This window comes from Nanorana parkeri, unplaced genomic scaffold (genome assembly GCF_000935625.1).
Source record: "Nanorana parkeri isolate BGI_ZX_2015 unplaced genomic scaffold, ASM93562v1 scaffold457, whole genome shotgun sequence".
NCBI classification, from domain to species: Eukaryota; Metazoa; Chordata; class Amphibia; order Anura; family Dicroglossidae; genus Nanorana; species Nanorana parkeri.
In genome coordinates this window covers 936,012-951,401 of record NW_017306725.1, presented here as the reverse complement: position 1 = coordinate 951,401, position 15,390 = coordinate 936,012, and the positions used below count along the sequence as shown (strand labels likewise).

General features: G+C 43.3%; 1 protein-coding gene across 2 annotated transcripts in view; it reads right to left on the bottom strand.

Moving 5' to 3' along the window:
• ELF1 (E74 like ETS transcription factor 1) overlaps positions 1–15,390 on the bottom strand; it is a 90,789-nt gene that overhangs the window by 24,813 nt on the left and 50,586 nt on the right. For both annotated transcript variants that reach the window (XM_018560486.1, XM_018560487.1), the window contains exon 2: positions 7,090–7,382. In XM_018560486.1, coding sequence (XP_018415988.1) covers positions 7,090–7,161 — 72 coding nt within the window. In that variant the 5' untranslated portion in view covers positions 7,162–7,382. The remainder of the gene's footprint in view (positions 1–7,089; positions 7,383–15,390) is intronic.

Here is a 15,390-nt window from a genome sequence, read left to right as displayed (position 1 = left end):
GGGCCGCGGGTGGGGGGGGGGGGGGGGGGGTAATTACAGTATATACTGTAGCACAACATATTTTGGGCTTGTGGTCTTTTGTTAGGTACAATGAAGCTCACAATGGACTTTAATGGGCCTATGTTTACATTATGTTTATAATTAGGACTGCCGACATCCAGATGTGGCAGTTACATTTCTCAAAATATATAGCATGTGCATGTCAGGTGTACTGAATGATCAGATCCTATCACGTATAATCAACTATAATAGAACCATCAATCCTTTAGCTTCCCAACAGGAACTTCAACATGCATCCCCATGCCCTAGGAGAGTTCACATTCAGTACAAGCATACCAGGCACCATACAGAACAGGCCACTCACTGACTAAAGGTGCCCATACACCTTACAACTATTGCAAGACTTTTGTCTTGCGATGGTTGTAAGCTAAATAAAAGCTCGTACGATCTGCCCATCTTGGACAGGCAGATCGTACTTGCGAACATCGAAAGCTTGCCCCGCTAAGGGGCGCTTCCGATGACTGCAATGCTGAACGGGCAGTGTGCGCTTGTGCACACCCCGGCCCGTTCGGCATTTATCTAACGAGCATGTTTCAAAACCCGCCGAGAATCGTACGATTGTCAGCGGGTTTGTGGCATGTTCGTTAGATAAATGCCGAACGGGCCGGTGTGCACAACAAAAGACGTGTGACCGTCGAAACGGTTGCACGCCTTCCATATACCTGCCGATTATCGTACTATCACGGGATTTCCCGCATTTATCGTACGATAATCGCAAGGTGTATGAGCACCTTTACATTCAAACCTGGCAGATTCAGGGTGGTCTACTGTCAATTTGAGCAGAAAGAAAGCTTGATCGTCATAGTCATCAAATGTGCCAATTAACTATCTTTAATACCCAAGGGTATCATAAAGCAGTGTTTCTTAACCCCATCTTAAAGGTGGCCATACAGCTTACAATTATCATTCAACAATCGTCCGCGATCAAAATTTTCTATAATAAATCAGCCAGTTGATGGGAATTTGGCTGAACAGGCAGACTAGAACACTTTAGTTGAAATGAACGAAAATCGATGGATTAGTGGCGTTTTCGTACAACAAAAATCGCAACATGAACACTGCACATGCGCAAACAAAAATCTGTTCTATCGATTGACAAAATTCTGCCAGTTAGTATTGCTGGCGAACTATAATTGAAAACTACATTGGTCTGTGCATGATGGGCTATTTGAATGAAAATCGAGCGAGGGTGCGACGTCAGGACAAAGAAAATTGAACGATGGTTGTAAGGTGTATGACCACCTTAGATTAATTATAATGTACGAAGGTGCCCAAATGTCACCTAGTGTATGTCAGTTTATCTGAGGTACCTTCTAACTTATTGCACATAAATTCTGAATAAACATCTCCTTTTCAAGCAACCCCTTATGCTTTTTATGACACCTAACCTAGTCTGTTTTATAGAAGATTTAGGGCTAGATACAAACACAGGCCACAGACATATGGTGAAAGCCACTACCCTTTTCTGTCGTATGTGGCGCTGGAACACCCAAGATCAAACTTCCCAACTGTCCCTCATTTGGAACCAAATCCCTCTGTCCTTCGTTCCTCCTCAGCTGTTGATCTTTTTCATCTGATGTACAGATATCTATGAAATGGTCCTATTGAAAAAAAGTGTTATTCTGCACTAAAACCTTTATCTTATCTCTTAATTATCTTGTTTGTGATTTCAAAAAGCCAGTATAAAAGGAAAAGTAATTGTAGAAAAAAAAAAACATTCTGGGTTTAGCCAATCATTTTGGTCATTTAATGGTTGACATGATTGGGGTGTGGCAGGGGTGTGTCCATTGCCCAAATACATTGTACTGGAAGATGTCCCTCTTTCTTATCTCAGGTAGTTGGGAGGTATGCCCAAGATGGTTTTGTTTCTGTTAAAATTGTTTGCATTGATAGCATAGATTTAAGCAATGATGTAAACTGGCAGTGCTCTAAAGATCTACTATCGGACCATGCCTAACTGAAGTCTAATATCTATAGACTGCGAATGTTTAATCCAAGAGAAAGAAGACCCATTGAAATGTTTAGAAATAACCATGGGGTGCACATATAGCACCGCTTAAGAATCTGATAGCTCTTGCCTGAACTTAGTAAACTTAATTTCACTGTGTCACAGTACAAAAGGCTATAACAATATCCTGATCCTGTACAAAAGGCAGCAAAGGAAAATGAAATACTCTGGGAAGACACATATTAGCTATTCTCTACACTGACATGCAAGATCAGTGAATCATTAGTCTGCAAAAAAAACAAATGTAAAAAAAAAACCCACCCACACAGTAGTGACGAAGGTGGATCACCTGAGTAATGCAAAGACTAACAAAGGCTCAGAAAGTGGATGGGCCAGGGTCTTGGGTGTGTCAAGGTACAGATTACATATTGCCCCTGGGTCAGCAGGCAGATCAGTCACGCCTTTATCTGTTTACTCTAAAACAAGTTCGGGGAGGTGTCCACCCAAGCTCTGTGAGCGAACACTTGTTATGGGCACACATGTTTATTATCATTCGATATTATTGGCTGGGCACCTCAGATTACAGGCGCTGAATCCAAGGGTCATAAATGCCATTCTGCTGTCACTGTTTAAATAAAATGCAGTATAAAAAAACTATGTACAGAGCATAAAACCAAAGTCATGGGTGACGATGTGCATTAAAAATGCATCTGGGCTCGTAATGTAGCTGGAACATTTTATATTTAATTATGCAAAAAGCAAAGATGAGCAGTTAGCCAGATTTCAACATTCATTAGCTTAGCAGTGGCAAAAGAAAGAGATGATTTCTGAATGGCTGCACATTGCTTTTTGACTGTGTGTCACACCAGCATGTGCACTGCAGACACTTTAGAGCAGTGGTGGTCAACCTGCTTGCTATAGGGGGCCTCAAGTGCTGCCCCTGACATCACCAAAGGGCTGCACATAATATTCAGTAAATGTAATGGTACAGTAAGCTGTCAGAGACTGCAGACAAGCAACAGGATATGGTCCGAGACTATACATGTTACAGGAGATGTTGGAAACTTGGGCCATATTTTATATTTCTCTCCACACGATCCACTGTTAAATATCAGAGAAAATAAAAACCAAACCAAAATAAAATAAATGGAGGGAAAGCACAGAGTAAAGTAAGATAGTGTGAAAGAAATAAACCAAACCATTAAAAAGGAGGAGAACTATGGGGTCAGTGTTTTTCCCCATAGTTCTCCTTAGGGTAACGGGAGGACACAAACTAGCGTCCTCCCATTACCCTAAGCTCAGTATACCACGCGCTACAGCTCGCGGTATACTGAGACGCCGCAGCCGGAGCGGATCCCGACGTAGATGACGGGATCTGCCCAGCTGCGTGAGTGACAGCTGGCTTTGCCTATCTAGAGGCAGAGCCAGCTGTACCCGCCCCCTCCCCCGTCCGTTCCGCCAGTCAGCGCTGGCAGATCGCAGCGGGGAGAGGGTAATCCAGCCCCTCCCCCTGTCACGGCAGAGAGCCGTGACAGGATCGAGAGGTGAGCGAACCTGGTATGTGTTCGCTCACCTCCCGATCTACTGAGCCGACCTGTGACAGTCTCATTGTCACAGGGCGGCTTGAACTATGAGGTGAGTGGAAATCACTCATCTCATAGTTCTCCTTTAATCTACTAGAAGCTAGTGTGCACCAAACAGCACTACTGTCTGCACAGGCCCGGAGGGCTGCACAGTAGGTGCCAAAGGGCCACAAGTTGGACATCAGGGCTTTGGATGATGTTTTTATCTTAAAGGAGCAAAAGTTTATAAACCAGATATTCCTGCAATATTCCTTCACTTCACAATCTGTCAATCAGTGAGATGCTTGCTGCAGTTAGATCTATAAGCTGACCAAAACACCACCTATTCCTGGTCGACTGATCATCTAGTATCCAAGGGGTATAGACCTATGCCATCATTTGAGGTGCATTTCCACACCTGCACCAGGGCTTAGATCAATGATCTCCATTTTAAGAAGTTTAAAACCTAGATGTACACGCCCTGGAAGAACAAGTGTGCAAGTCAATGAGTGCTACATAATTTTTGGGACTGTGGCCAATGCCAACATTCATGATCACAGAGATGATGCTGATAATCACTTTCATTTGACAGTGACTCCCTGACAAACTTTTTTTTTTGTAAAAAGCAATCCTTACTGTCAATTAAGATCTACACAATGCGCTATAACTTTATGGATTGGAGTCACTCCTGTCATGAAGACAAAATATACCTCCAAGTGGTTTCACGGTCATCCCTGTTGGTATAGAATGGCATAGGGCTGATCAGCACAATGGGCGAAGAGGGTTCTTTACAGTAAGAGCGGTTAAGGTCTGGAACTCACTGCCATCGGCAGTGATTTCAGCCAAGAGTGTAGATTTGTTCAAGAAACTTTGGACAATTTCTTGAGGGACCGTAATATCCAGGGATACCAGTATCCCTAAGAATGAGATGATGCATGGACCTATATGGGTTGGACTTGATGGACGTATGTCTTTATTCAACCCCAAATACTATGTAACTATATACTGCATCTGTATGTGGCTGCTTGGCAGGCAGTACTGACTTTGCCAAGCGCCCCCGAAAACTGTACCTAAATGTGGCCTAGTTAACCCAATGGCTGGCAGGAGGTTTGGCACAGTGGGTCAAACTCTATTTGCCGTACTTGGCCCATGACTGCCTATCATCTTCTAATGTTTCTCCTGGCAGATTGGTTGAGCCATGGACAGAATATTACCTGAAAAACATACTGATTTGGACAAAGATGTGAGCATAGCCTCAGGAGGTGATTTCTTTAAACCTCAGTCACCACACAAGACATTCTTACTGTAAGCACTAAGGTATAAAATTAGGTACCAAGACAGAAAGCTACCCTCCAGACAAACCACTCCATAAATGTTTTAAATTCACATAGGTGATAGTTCTAATCTGCCAAAGGAGCTGTAACTCTGTGCAGCCACTGTTGTGATTCATACCTTATGGCAGGCAGCACAGCCTTCTGTACTTCCACCCCTGCAGCTTCCTGACTAGACAATGAATGAGGAGAAACACACTGATAAGCCATCAACGTTGCTCTCCCCGTCTGCATGTTCCCTGTGAGCACATGTGCATACAGCATAGTCTGATTACCTCCTATTGCTACATCTCCCAGTTTGACTGCTGCAATGCAGGGGAACTCATGAACTGATATCAAACCAGATTCCAGTTGGTGTAGAAGAAGGTAGTACAGAGAGGAGTGGGGAAGGAGAAAGGGGATAAAGAAAAAAAAAAAAGGGAGAGAAAGAGGGAAAAGAAGGTGCCCTTGATGTGTACCTGAGTTATAAATTATTTAAAAATTCTGTAATCCCAATAAGACCAGGTCACTGTGGAAGTGAGGTTTTCCATAGCCATGATGTTGTCAGGAAGCCAGGGACGTCACCTCCCCCCGAGGCCAGAGGGTACAACGTAGGGTACAGACCTCCCTTCCACCTGGCAGAACTACGGGCGCCCCGGCAGCTACTGCGCGTGCACAGTACACATGCTGCGCGCGCAGCCCGGGGACGCGCGCGCAATGCGCATACGCCTCTTTAGGCTTCAGATGTGGGCCTTGCTGGGGGAAGTTCCCCAGCCCACACACACCTGGTCAGAGCCCTGGCTCAGTGCTGAGTTATTCCACCTTATGGTGTGACATACAAAGCTTCCTATGTGCCTTGCTAACCATTTACTGAACTTCTTGCTGACTTCCCGTGTACCGACTTTTGATCGGCCACCGTCTCTGACCCTTTGCTACCCGCCTCGACCTCGGATCTTGCTCGACTACTCCTTTGGATTATCCCTTGGTACCTCGCTTTCGGATCTCTCAGGCCGCTACCTGCCAGTGGGTTCCCTCCTCGATGCTTCCCTTCAAGCGCACCTGTCAGCGCTAGACAGTTGTTCCCCCTGGCAAACCATTGGCTTAAGGTTGGGGGTTCAGTCTGTCTCCAATTTCCGGGAATACATGCCTTGGTGACATTCAATAAGCTGATTTAAAAGATATTGCTTACACTTTTTCCTAGACAAAGGTATCAGGTTTAAAAGGATTGCTTTGGGACTTATGGCTAAAGAAGCCTTGACATTTTTAAAGGAATACACAAGTGCATTAAAATGTGTTTTTATTTCTGCCTGGGGTTTTGCCTAATAAACCCATCATTTAAAAAAGAACTCAAGCCTGCAGCAATCTATATTTTCCATATGCCCGCTTGCATACTGTGCAGCTTTCTTCTCTTACTAGAACACTGATCTCAGGGTCTCTACCTTAAAAATGGAGAAAAATAAAAGATGAGAGGACCACACCATGGTCTTTTTTTATCTTGTTCTGCACTGGTAGTGGGAAGTGTCAGGTGGAGCCTGCATATCACTTCAGTAACACCCACTCATCAGTGATTGAAATATTAACAACCATTATGCCTCTAAAACGAATACAAACATGCTTTGCCTAAATGTGAACAGAAGACAGCATTAAACCAGATATGTGTTGCAGGTGTTTGCAGTCTAGATCACACTAAACAGCATATGACAATAGTCTGAGCTTCCCTTCCAATACGGCATACATTATCACCTAATGCAGTAAGAAACACTTCTTTCTACTCACTGAGAAACAACATTGCATTCACACATAAAGAGCAACATAACTTATAATGCACTGAAGCTGCAGATCCCGAGTCCCAGGATTCCATGTGCACAGGGTCTGTAGTTAATGTATCTAATTCAGATGAAACTGGCTCTATGGAAATTGTCTGCACCACATAGGACATACCTTAGTAGCAGTGACTGCCTCCCACCAAAGCTAAGGGGGTGTATAGAAGATAGCATGCGGGTCTTGTGGAGACTGGGCATCTGCAGACAGGAAATATGCTGCAATGTCCTTAATGAGAATGCAAACACACAAAAGTGGAAAAAAATTAAAGCGCAGAACAGTTTTCTGGCCAGAGGCAGAAGCAAATGGGACAGGAACAAGGCTAGAATTGTGATTTAAGGTTGGTTATGTCCAGAAAACACATAAAAGCTATGCTAGTGACACCTACCTGGTTGTCATCCTCCATGACATTGCTTGCAAACTCAAACACCAGTTCATTTTGTTGTACGGCAGTGGCCATCCTAGTGTATCCTCTTCCCACAACTCCTCATGAGAAGAATGGGTCACCCTACTGTCGATTTAGAAGGCAACAATCAGCAATTTGGACAGTTTGGATCTTTCAAAGTGCTTCTTTCAGCTACTGTAGCTTACATATATATATATTCCAGCTTTCTTGACTTTCTTCGTTAGACGAAGACAAAGGATTTTCTTAAAGTGCTATTTTCATGGAATCGTCAGGACCTGCAACATGCCAAAATATAAAAACCAAACTTAATGATGTAGTGATAAAAACAAACACTTACCAACCTTTGTCACTAACAATTACTAAGACAAATAGTTTGAACAGAATACAATCTGCCCCACATCATATAGTCATCCGCCCCCATAAGTATCCACAGTTTCTACAAATCAAGGGAAGCAGTTCATTTTTAATGCTTATGCTATAAAAAAAATTTAAAAAAACTATTGTTTGCAACTTAAAAATGCAATCTTGTTTTAACTATTTAATAGCAAAGGTAGTTAAAGAACAAATTAAAAGGAGAAAAACTGACAATGTCATGCATAACAGCACAAGCTAAAAAAATAACAGAATTGTGAGTTTGCAGCATTTTTCCCTCTGACATTTTCTGGTCTTGTCCGCACTGAAAATGCATTCTTATCTGAAGAACAAGCTTGTGAACTACAGGAAGGAAACAAGCAATGACCACGTCACGGCAAACTCGAACATGCAAAGATCCGCACACCACAGCCACCCCACCCAGACACATTGTGAAAAAAAAAAGTGCAGAATGGAAACAGCTGTACTGGTAAGAGTATGACTGGAATCCCCCCTGCTCTGCTGTTGTGAAAGAAGCAACTCTGAGGAAAGGCTCAGGAGAGAGATAGCGAGATAGAGAAAGAGAAAAGGAGGGATGGGAGAGAGACAACCAGAGGTGTACACACAGGGCATGCAAACACCTCCTCCATTCAAATATAATGCTAAAAACAATAAGCTCACTGTTTGCCACCTTTCTTATTTTCATTCTAAGACATTCATGTAAGTTGCCTTAAGGCCCCATTCACACCTAGGCGTATTGTAATATGCGCGTCTGTCGCACGTTTTTTTTACCGCAAGTCGCGCGATTCCGAAGGCTACTTGGCTGTATCCCAATGGAAAACGGCCCAAAGTAGTACCTGGACCTTTTCAGGCGTGGGCCGTTTTGTAGGGCGTTAGGGACGGGCGGAAATACGGCAAGGTGGGAACGAGGCCATTGACTACAATGCAATTTATATTTGTGACCGGTTTGTAGAGCGTTCGTCGAGCGTAGAACGTGCTACAAAACGGTCAGGTGTGAACGAAGGCTAACACAGGCAGAGCATGGCCTAAAACCTTAAACTAAACATTGCAGGAAAAGCTATGGCAGGTGACATACACTACCACCAGCTGATGACACAAGACAAAAGTACAAAAGCAGCCAATGTAGCCTTTTAAGTAAAATTTCAGATTTGGTTGTATTTGGCTTATAAAAAAAGAATGTGCTGTATGCTATTAAAAAGGACACAATAACCATAAGATTGAAGCAATTAAAAAAAGATTTGTGTATGTTACTGGCAGGATCACCAGGTAATGAGAACGAGAAAAAAAGGATTAAAAAAGGAAACTTAAAGTGGAACTAAATTCAAGAGTTAAAGTGAAATTAAAGTCAAAAGATTTTTTTCTCTCCCCCCAATGTTTATGAAACCACTTACCTTAAATAATTTCTCTTAATCCGACCTTCTTTCCTCATGTTTTCATCTGTCCCTCCAGCACTGCTGCGGGTCTCCAATCCAGCACTGACTCCTCTGTCCTTGCTGGCACTTCCTGTCCCACGGTGTCTGCAGGCGGGTGCACGCGTCCATAGACTTACCTTGTGTCTCTCCTCTTCTCCCAGCCGAAAATGTGAACTGCGCATGCGCCTGCCACAAGATCCTTTGCGGCCGCCTGATAATTTTCACATTTTCGGCGGGAGCGCGCGTGGAAGACACAGGTAAGCTTTTAAAGCGTTTATTTATTTTTACAGTTTTTGCATATATCTACTGCTTTCTAGCAGTAGATATATGCAAAAACACTGGAGGGTTTAATAACCCTTTAAGTCTTAGTTTTACATTCAAGTATCTTAACTATTAACAAAAATGTATCTTATTTGTGCATCACTCAGATGTAGCTCCTCAAATCATCTGACATCTTGGTGCTGATACTGTCCTTCCTTCTGGAGGGTGGCTACTTTTGTTCCCCATAATTCCTGTGTGTGTTGTAAAGTCCAAAGCTCCAAGCTCATACCTGTGATTAGCTACAATCTCAATACAAATTAATAAACTAAACGGGAGAAAAAACGTGTATTGAGATTGTAGTCCATCACAGGAGCGAGCTTGGAGCGGTGGCTACTTTACAACACACACAGGGACCATGGTGAACAAAAGCAGCCACCCTCCAATTCAGATCATTTGACATGCTTATCACTAGGCTCTAGAGGTGGGAAATAGGTCTGACAGGGCTACATAGGGCTTTCTACTCACCAGAAATTGAACAGATTAGTTTTGAAGTATGGGGAGAGACAGTATGGGGGGGGGGTGTTGGCCATGAAGAGAATCTGTCTCCTTGCTAGATTCGCCAGAAAAAAGATTTGCTACATTGTAGGGAGCTTGTAGAAATGTTATTTGTGTCTAAGCAATACCTTGAAAATGTGTGTTTATCTGGAGTTCATACTAAGAGCAATGCACTTCCAGGTATTTCAGGGTGCAGCCTTGTAGCTGTATAACTGCAGCGTAAATCTAAGGCACTGCTGCCTCTGACTGCTAGACTCAAGAGATTTGGAGTGAGATTTAGAGATGCCACTAATGTGCTGCTCACTGTTGCTGAAGGATCTGGCCAACCAAGATGGCTTCCTCCACACTGAGCCACAGTGCAGAACAAAGCATGGTAAGGCAGTAATGGGGCCAAAGCAGCTGACCACAGGCAATACCAGTGATTGGTCTTTTACCCTCTGCTTGCCGTTTTTATGGGCATGGCTTTCAGTTCCTTTAACGTTTGTTCTTCCCAATGCGCCTATTAAGAAAATGTGGAGAATTTTGGATGTCCACGTCTTTGTGGCAACACCTCTTGCCAGAGGTCTGAACCAGGAAATAAAAAGCTCAACTCCCAAGCTGCAGTGCAAATTTACTGTGTATTCTGCGCACAGACATGTATTTCAAAGACGTCAGGGCTGCATAGTAGCCATTTTTTATTTTTTAAGGCAAAGGCATAATGTGTTAATCTGTTACATTTAGATCTTTCAGGAACCCCTCCTTTGAATACAAAAGGATATCACACTATTTAATTCAATCTATAGTTTCACTAACCAATCATGAATGACTGTTGATTGATTTGCAAACAAGAGTCTTGCAGCAGTAGTTTTCCATGCAAACCTCACTTGTAATATAGCCAAATGTGATGCCGAAAACTTTGGTAAAACAAGCAAAGAAAGGTTAGCCTGAATCTAAAGTTTTAAACCCATCATCCGACTGCTTTAATAATGAAGGCGAGAGCAAGCAATTCAACCAATATCTCATGTAAACACACCCTCCATCCAGCTGTGTGTGTGCAGACGTTCTGACAGCAGGAATTAATGGAGAATTACAGACGGCTTGGGAATGAGATCACAGATATCCATGACCTCACCGCATAAGGGCCTGCATTCAATAAGATAAACAGGCATGTAAAAGAGACACGTTACAGCTGAAGTCTAAATTACCCGCTAGAAATGAATGTTAAAGAAAAACTCCAGGCATAATTATTCTTTACCCTTGCAAGTGGGGCTAACCCCGCACCTGCAAGGGTTAGGTGCTCGTTTTCAACTAGGCACGGAAATTAAAAAGGCATATACAACCTGATCTGTTGGCTGCTACTCCAGTCACTGAAGCCCGTTTCATCTCTTCCCTGCAGCAATGGTATGTCCCTCGATGTCCTCATGTCCTATATACTGTATTGGACTTGATGACTCACAGGACCTTAAACCACCGGAGCAAAGGGGGAGATCCAGGGACCAATCTAACAGCCAGTTGGCTCCCAGGTTTCTTATTTTTGTCCCTTGATGAAAACAATCCAAGATGGCTTCCTCCACATCTGGAGTTCATACCCAGGGGTCCTCAAACTACGGCCCATGGGCCAAATCCGGACCGCCAGGGCCCAGGGTCCTCAACCCAGCCCGCTCCTGGTGGCGGGTGGCGAGCGGCGCTGTCTTCACTCCCTCTCTCTGTTTCTCTTCTGTTATTGAGAGGAAGTTACATCAGAGAGAGAGAGAGAGAGAGAGGAAGCGAGGGAGAACTCATCCTCCGGCAGTCTGACTGTTCTACTGACTGTCCTTCTCACCTGGACTTCTAAACAGGTAAGAAAATAAGTCATAATAAATATAAAAGGGGGGGGATACTATTGTACATAAAACATGCCCCCATAAAAAAATGCCACAGACAACCTGTGACATGTTTTGTGGGGGCATCTTTTATGTGCAATAGTACATATCTTTCAAAATAGATGTCCAGATTCCATGTTAGTGCAACATTCATTTTATTGATAGTTGTCATTCAAACGTCAATTGCGTTTGGGGCTGCGCAGGGTCACCCTTATCAGACTCAGAAATGCGCTTGCCTTTTGAATGACCTCAATAAAATGGATTTGCACTAGGGATGCACCAATACTGATGCTAGTATTGGTGCCAATACCGAGTATTTGGACGAATGTCCGATACTAACCCCGCATACCTGAACTTCCTGTCAGAGGGAGTTCTCCATCTGTCCAGCAATACCGAGGGAGCATGGAGCCAGCTTCCTTTCCAATCAGGAAGCCGGGCAGCGTGTTATGACCCGCTTCTTGATTGGCTAGGAAGACTGCTTCACGTGTTCCTAAGCAGCCTGGCTTCCTAACCAATCAGGAAGCCAGGTGGCATGTAATGAACTGCCTCCCGGCCACCTGATTGGTCAGGAAGCCAAGCTGCCTAAGAACAAGTGAAACCAGCTTCCTAGTCAACCAGTTGTCTCCCCTGTGTTCCTCTGTTTAAAAAAGTTTGAGGACCCCTTGGTTTAGGTGGCGGCCCGTTTGCAGGTAAAAAAGCTCATTGGAGATACATAGATCAAGCAACATTTCCCAGGCTGCAGCCTTAGCCCTGATGCAGATATTGAAAAGGGAGTCAGTTGTACCCAGGCTAGGTAAAATTGTCACAGTGTAAAGGTGCCTAAGAAAAGCCAGTTCTCAGGGTGTCTGCTAAGCGCCCCCCCACCTCCCTTCTGCTCCATATACAAGTTTATCTGATCCACACATGCACATTTACAGTGATTTTGTCGATAGGACAACACAATGTCAATAGAGCTAGCCTGTAAAAGAACATAATGAATATTTACCATTCTTCTGTCTCTTGCAGAGTTCCTGGTACTGCCCTTATTCTTCCAAGTGTGTTGGCTAGTGTGTCCCCCAGCTGGGCATTGTTGTTCCTCTCACCGGCTGCTACATCACTATTGTGTCCTGCAGTGATATAGTGGCTGGTAGAATGAACCACATAGACCTTCATTCAGCAGTGGCTTTTTACTTTACATTTCCACTGTGTGCTTAAAAACCATAAGCTCTCCTGCATTGCGCAATTCATGAGAACGGAATATGCCGCTTCCCCTCCACTGGAAACAGCTAACCCATCATTCCTCTGTTAGTTATGAGATGAGTCGATATTTATGTCTGACAGCGTGGGGGTGAACAATCAGTTGACCTTATTTTCTGGCACATAACCCTGCCAAGCCCTTATAATGTCAATCTTGCAGCAGACCAAAGTAGAAAGCAATATAAGAGTACAGTATAACATGTTCAAAATCTCTTGTGAAAAACTCTTTTCACTTTCCCTCGGGTAGCTAAACTTCCACAACTACATAAATGCCAACTGTCTTGGCATTTATGTCATTTGCCGGGACAGTCACGCATCTTAGACTTCAGTCTCAATGATGCTGTGCCCCGGGTGATAACCCAGGATCACAACATCACCATAATCTGAGTCAATGCACATACACAGTAACTCTATAAGGCAATCATTACAGTGATCATGGGCTGTGTGTGAGTGGGCAGTCCCACTGAAGCAGGAGTAAGTATGCAACTGTTAAGTCAACAATTAATCCTGCAGTTGTTAAATTCCTCTAAGTGTATCTTTTTTTCTCTGCTATAATAACCGAGGGATGAGGTAGGACAACAGCAGCACTTGAAAATCAGGTCACTTTGATTACGATAAACCTAATGTAAATTTTCTAAATAAAGTAGAACTATGGACTCATTAAAAAAGGTGAATCTTACAGTTTTTACCTTCAAAGTCCTATAAATACATGTTGGGCCTGCCAGTAAAGTCCACCTACTGCAGCTTCCTGTGATGATGCAGCAACAATGCTGCATTGCTCCTGAATTCAGAGCAGAGTTGTCTCTCTCATGTAGGCGGTGCCTACTTGCACTACAGTGGGCTGAAAATATGTTGCAGGCGGTGTAGTTATCAGCATTGTCACTGCTGATTTACAAGCCTGTAGTTTGTCGGTCATCACTCTGCTGTACTTTGTCCTGGATTGGCAGCATGGAAGAACATGCCAAGCATTGGACAAGCGCCTCCCCCCTCCTGCGGCAGCAAGAATGAGGTATTGGACTCTTCTATAACCCCCACATGCATAGTGTGATCTCTTTCACTCTGTCCACTGTGGCACAGCACATGTACGTAGCCAAGAGCTTACACCTCTATGCCGGGGCCAACCGTCCTGCCATCTGGGCATGAGGGGGAGGGTCTGCACACTAGGAGTTTTTCGGATGGGCTTAGGAGAGGCTGCACATGGCCTACTGATAGGACATTGAAAAGAAGATTCTTTTGCCAAAGCTGAGCACCGTTTGTTTGTTTTTATGTACCTGGAATGCTTGAATGTACAGGCAATTTTATTGGAAAGGTGATTTATCCCTTTAAATTAGAGGTGCACCTGGCTTTAATTACACTTGCCTGGTACAGAGACGGCCACCAGAGGATGAAACTACATGTCTGTAAATGAAATACCATCATGAAATCAGTCAAAATATGAAAGTGACCTCAACAACTACTTTCACGTATACATTACAATAATGACTCAAACTTTGAAAATGTGATACCCTGTTTATTATACTACTGCATGTCATTGAGAAATACTGATAGAACACCATGGCCCAGCTTACATGAAACATCTAAAAGTCCTGTATGCAATTCACCTTTCCTTAGTGCACAACTCACTTATGATTCTAATGATTTGCATACCATTACCCTAAAATACTGTACATATGTCCTATTTGATAGAACAGACATAAAAAAGAACAAAACTAGTGAGTCAAATATTAGGGCAATAGGGAAAAAGCAATGAAACATTAAAATCGAAAGAAAAGCTACTACAGAAAATCATGTTAATGGCATTTTTCTTATAGCAGCCAGACAATATCCACGTAGGCTGATAGCAGAAAATCACAACCTCATGAAGATTCATTAGAGCACATAAAGTTCTGCCAAAATTATTTATAAAGCAGGAGATAATCAACTGAGGGAACTGAATGAAAGAACTGTAAACACAACTGCATGTCTTACACTTTGGTATATACAGCGTGCACTGCTCAGATCATGTAATTGATTACTCCTGACATTCAATCAATCCTCAGCTGCTGTAATAGGCATATACGCCATAATTCTTGTCCTGGGTATGCGATATAGTCCCCCCTTCCTTGTTTCAGCCGGATTGATAGGTGGTGTAGGTTTGACATACCTTCAGAGGAAATGAGGGCAACTCTCTTTGACATCTGGCAGTTCCATAATGCAATTTATGGAATTATATCAGTCATAAAATGGCACTAACAAGACCACTATGTACTTTTGTTCTGCTGAACGTTATTCCCTCAGTGAAAAAAAAGATGCTTGCATTGCCTACTCTGAAAAGATAACCAAGCATCTAGCAGGAGATAGAAGCCAGGAAAAAAAATTAACCAGGCCAATCAACCCAAAAAACAGGCCAAGCGGGTAGACTCTAACCTGAGCAAAACATAATAATCTCAAATTAACTAGACTACGCAATGTACATCTTAGGTATGTGGATATCTAGTAGGGTACGTCAAGGGTAAACTTATGTGTTTGGACTTTAAGAACCAGTTAATACCATTTAAGCAGTTCTTAAAAGTCAACAAACATGTACATCTCCTGAGAACTAGGGGGGGGGGGGGGGGGACAGGGGG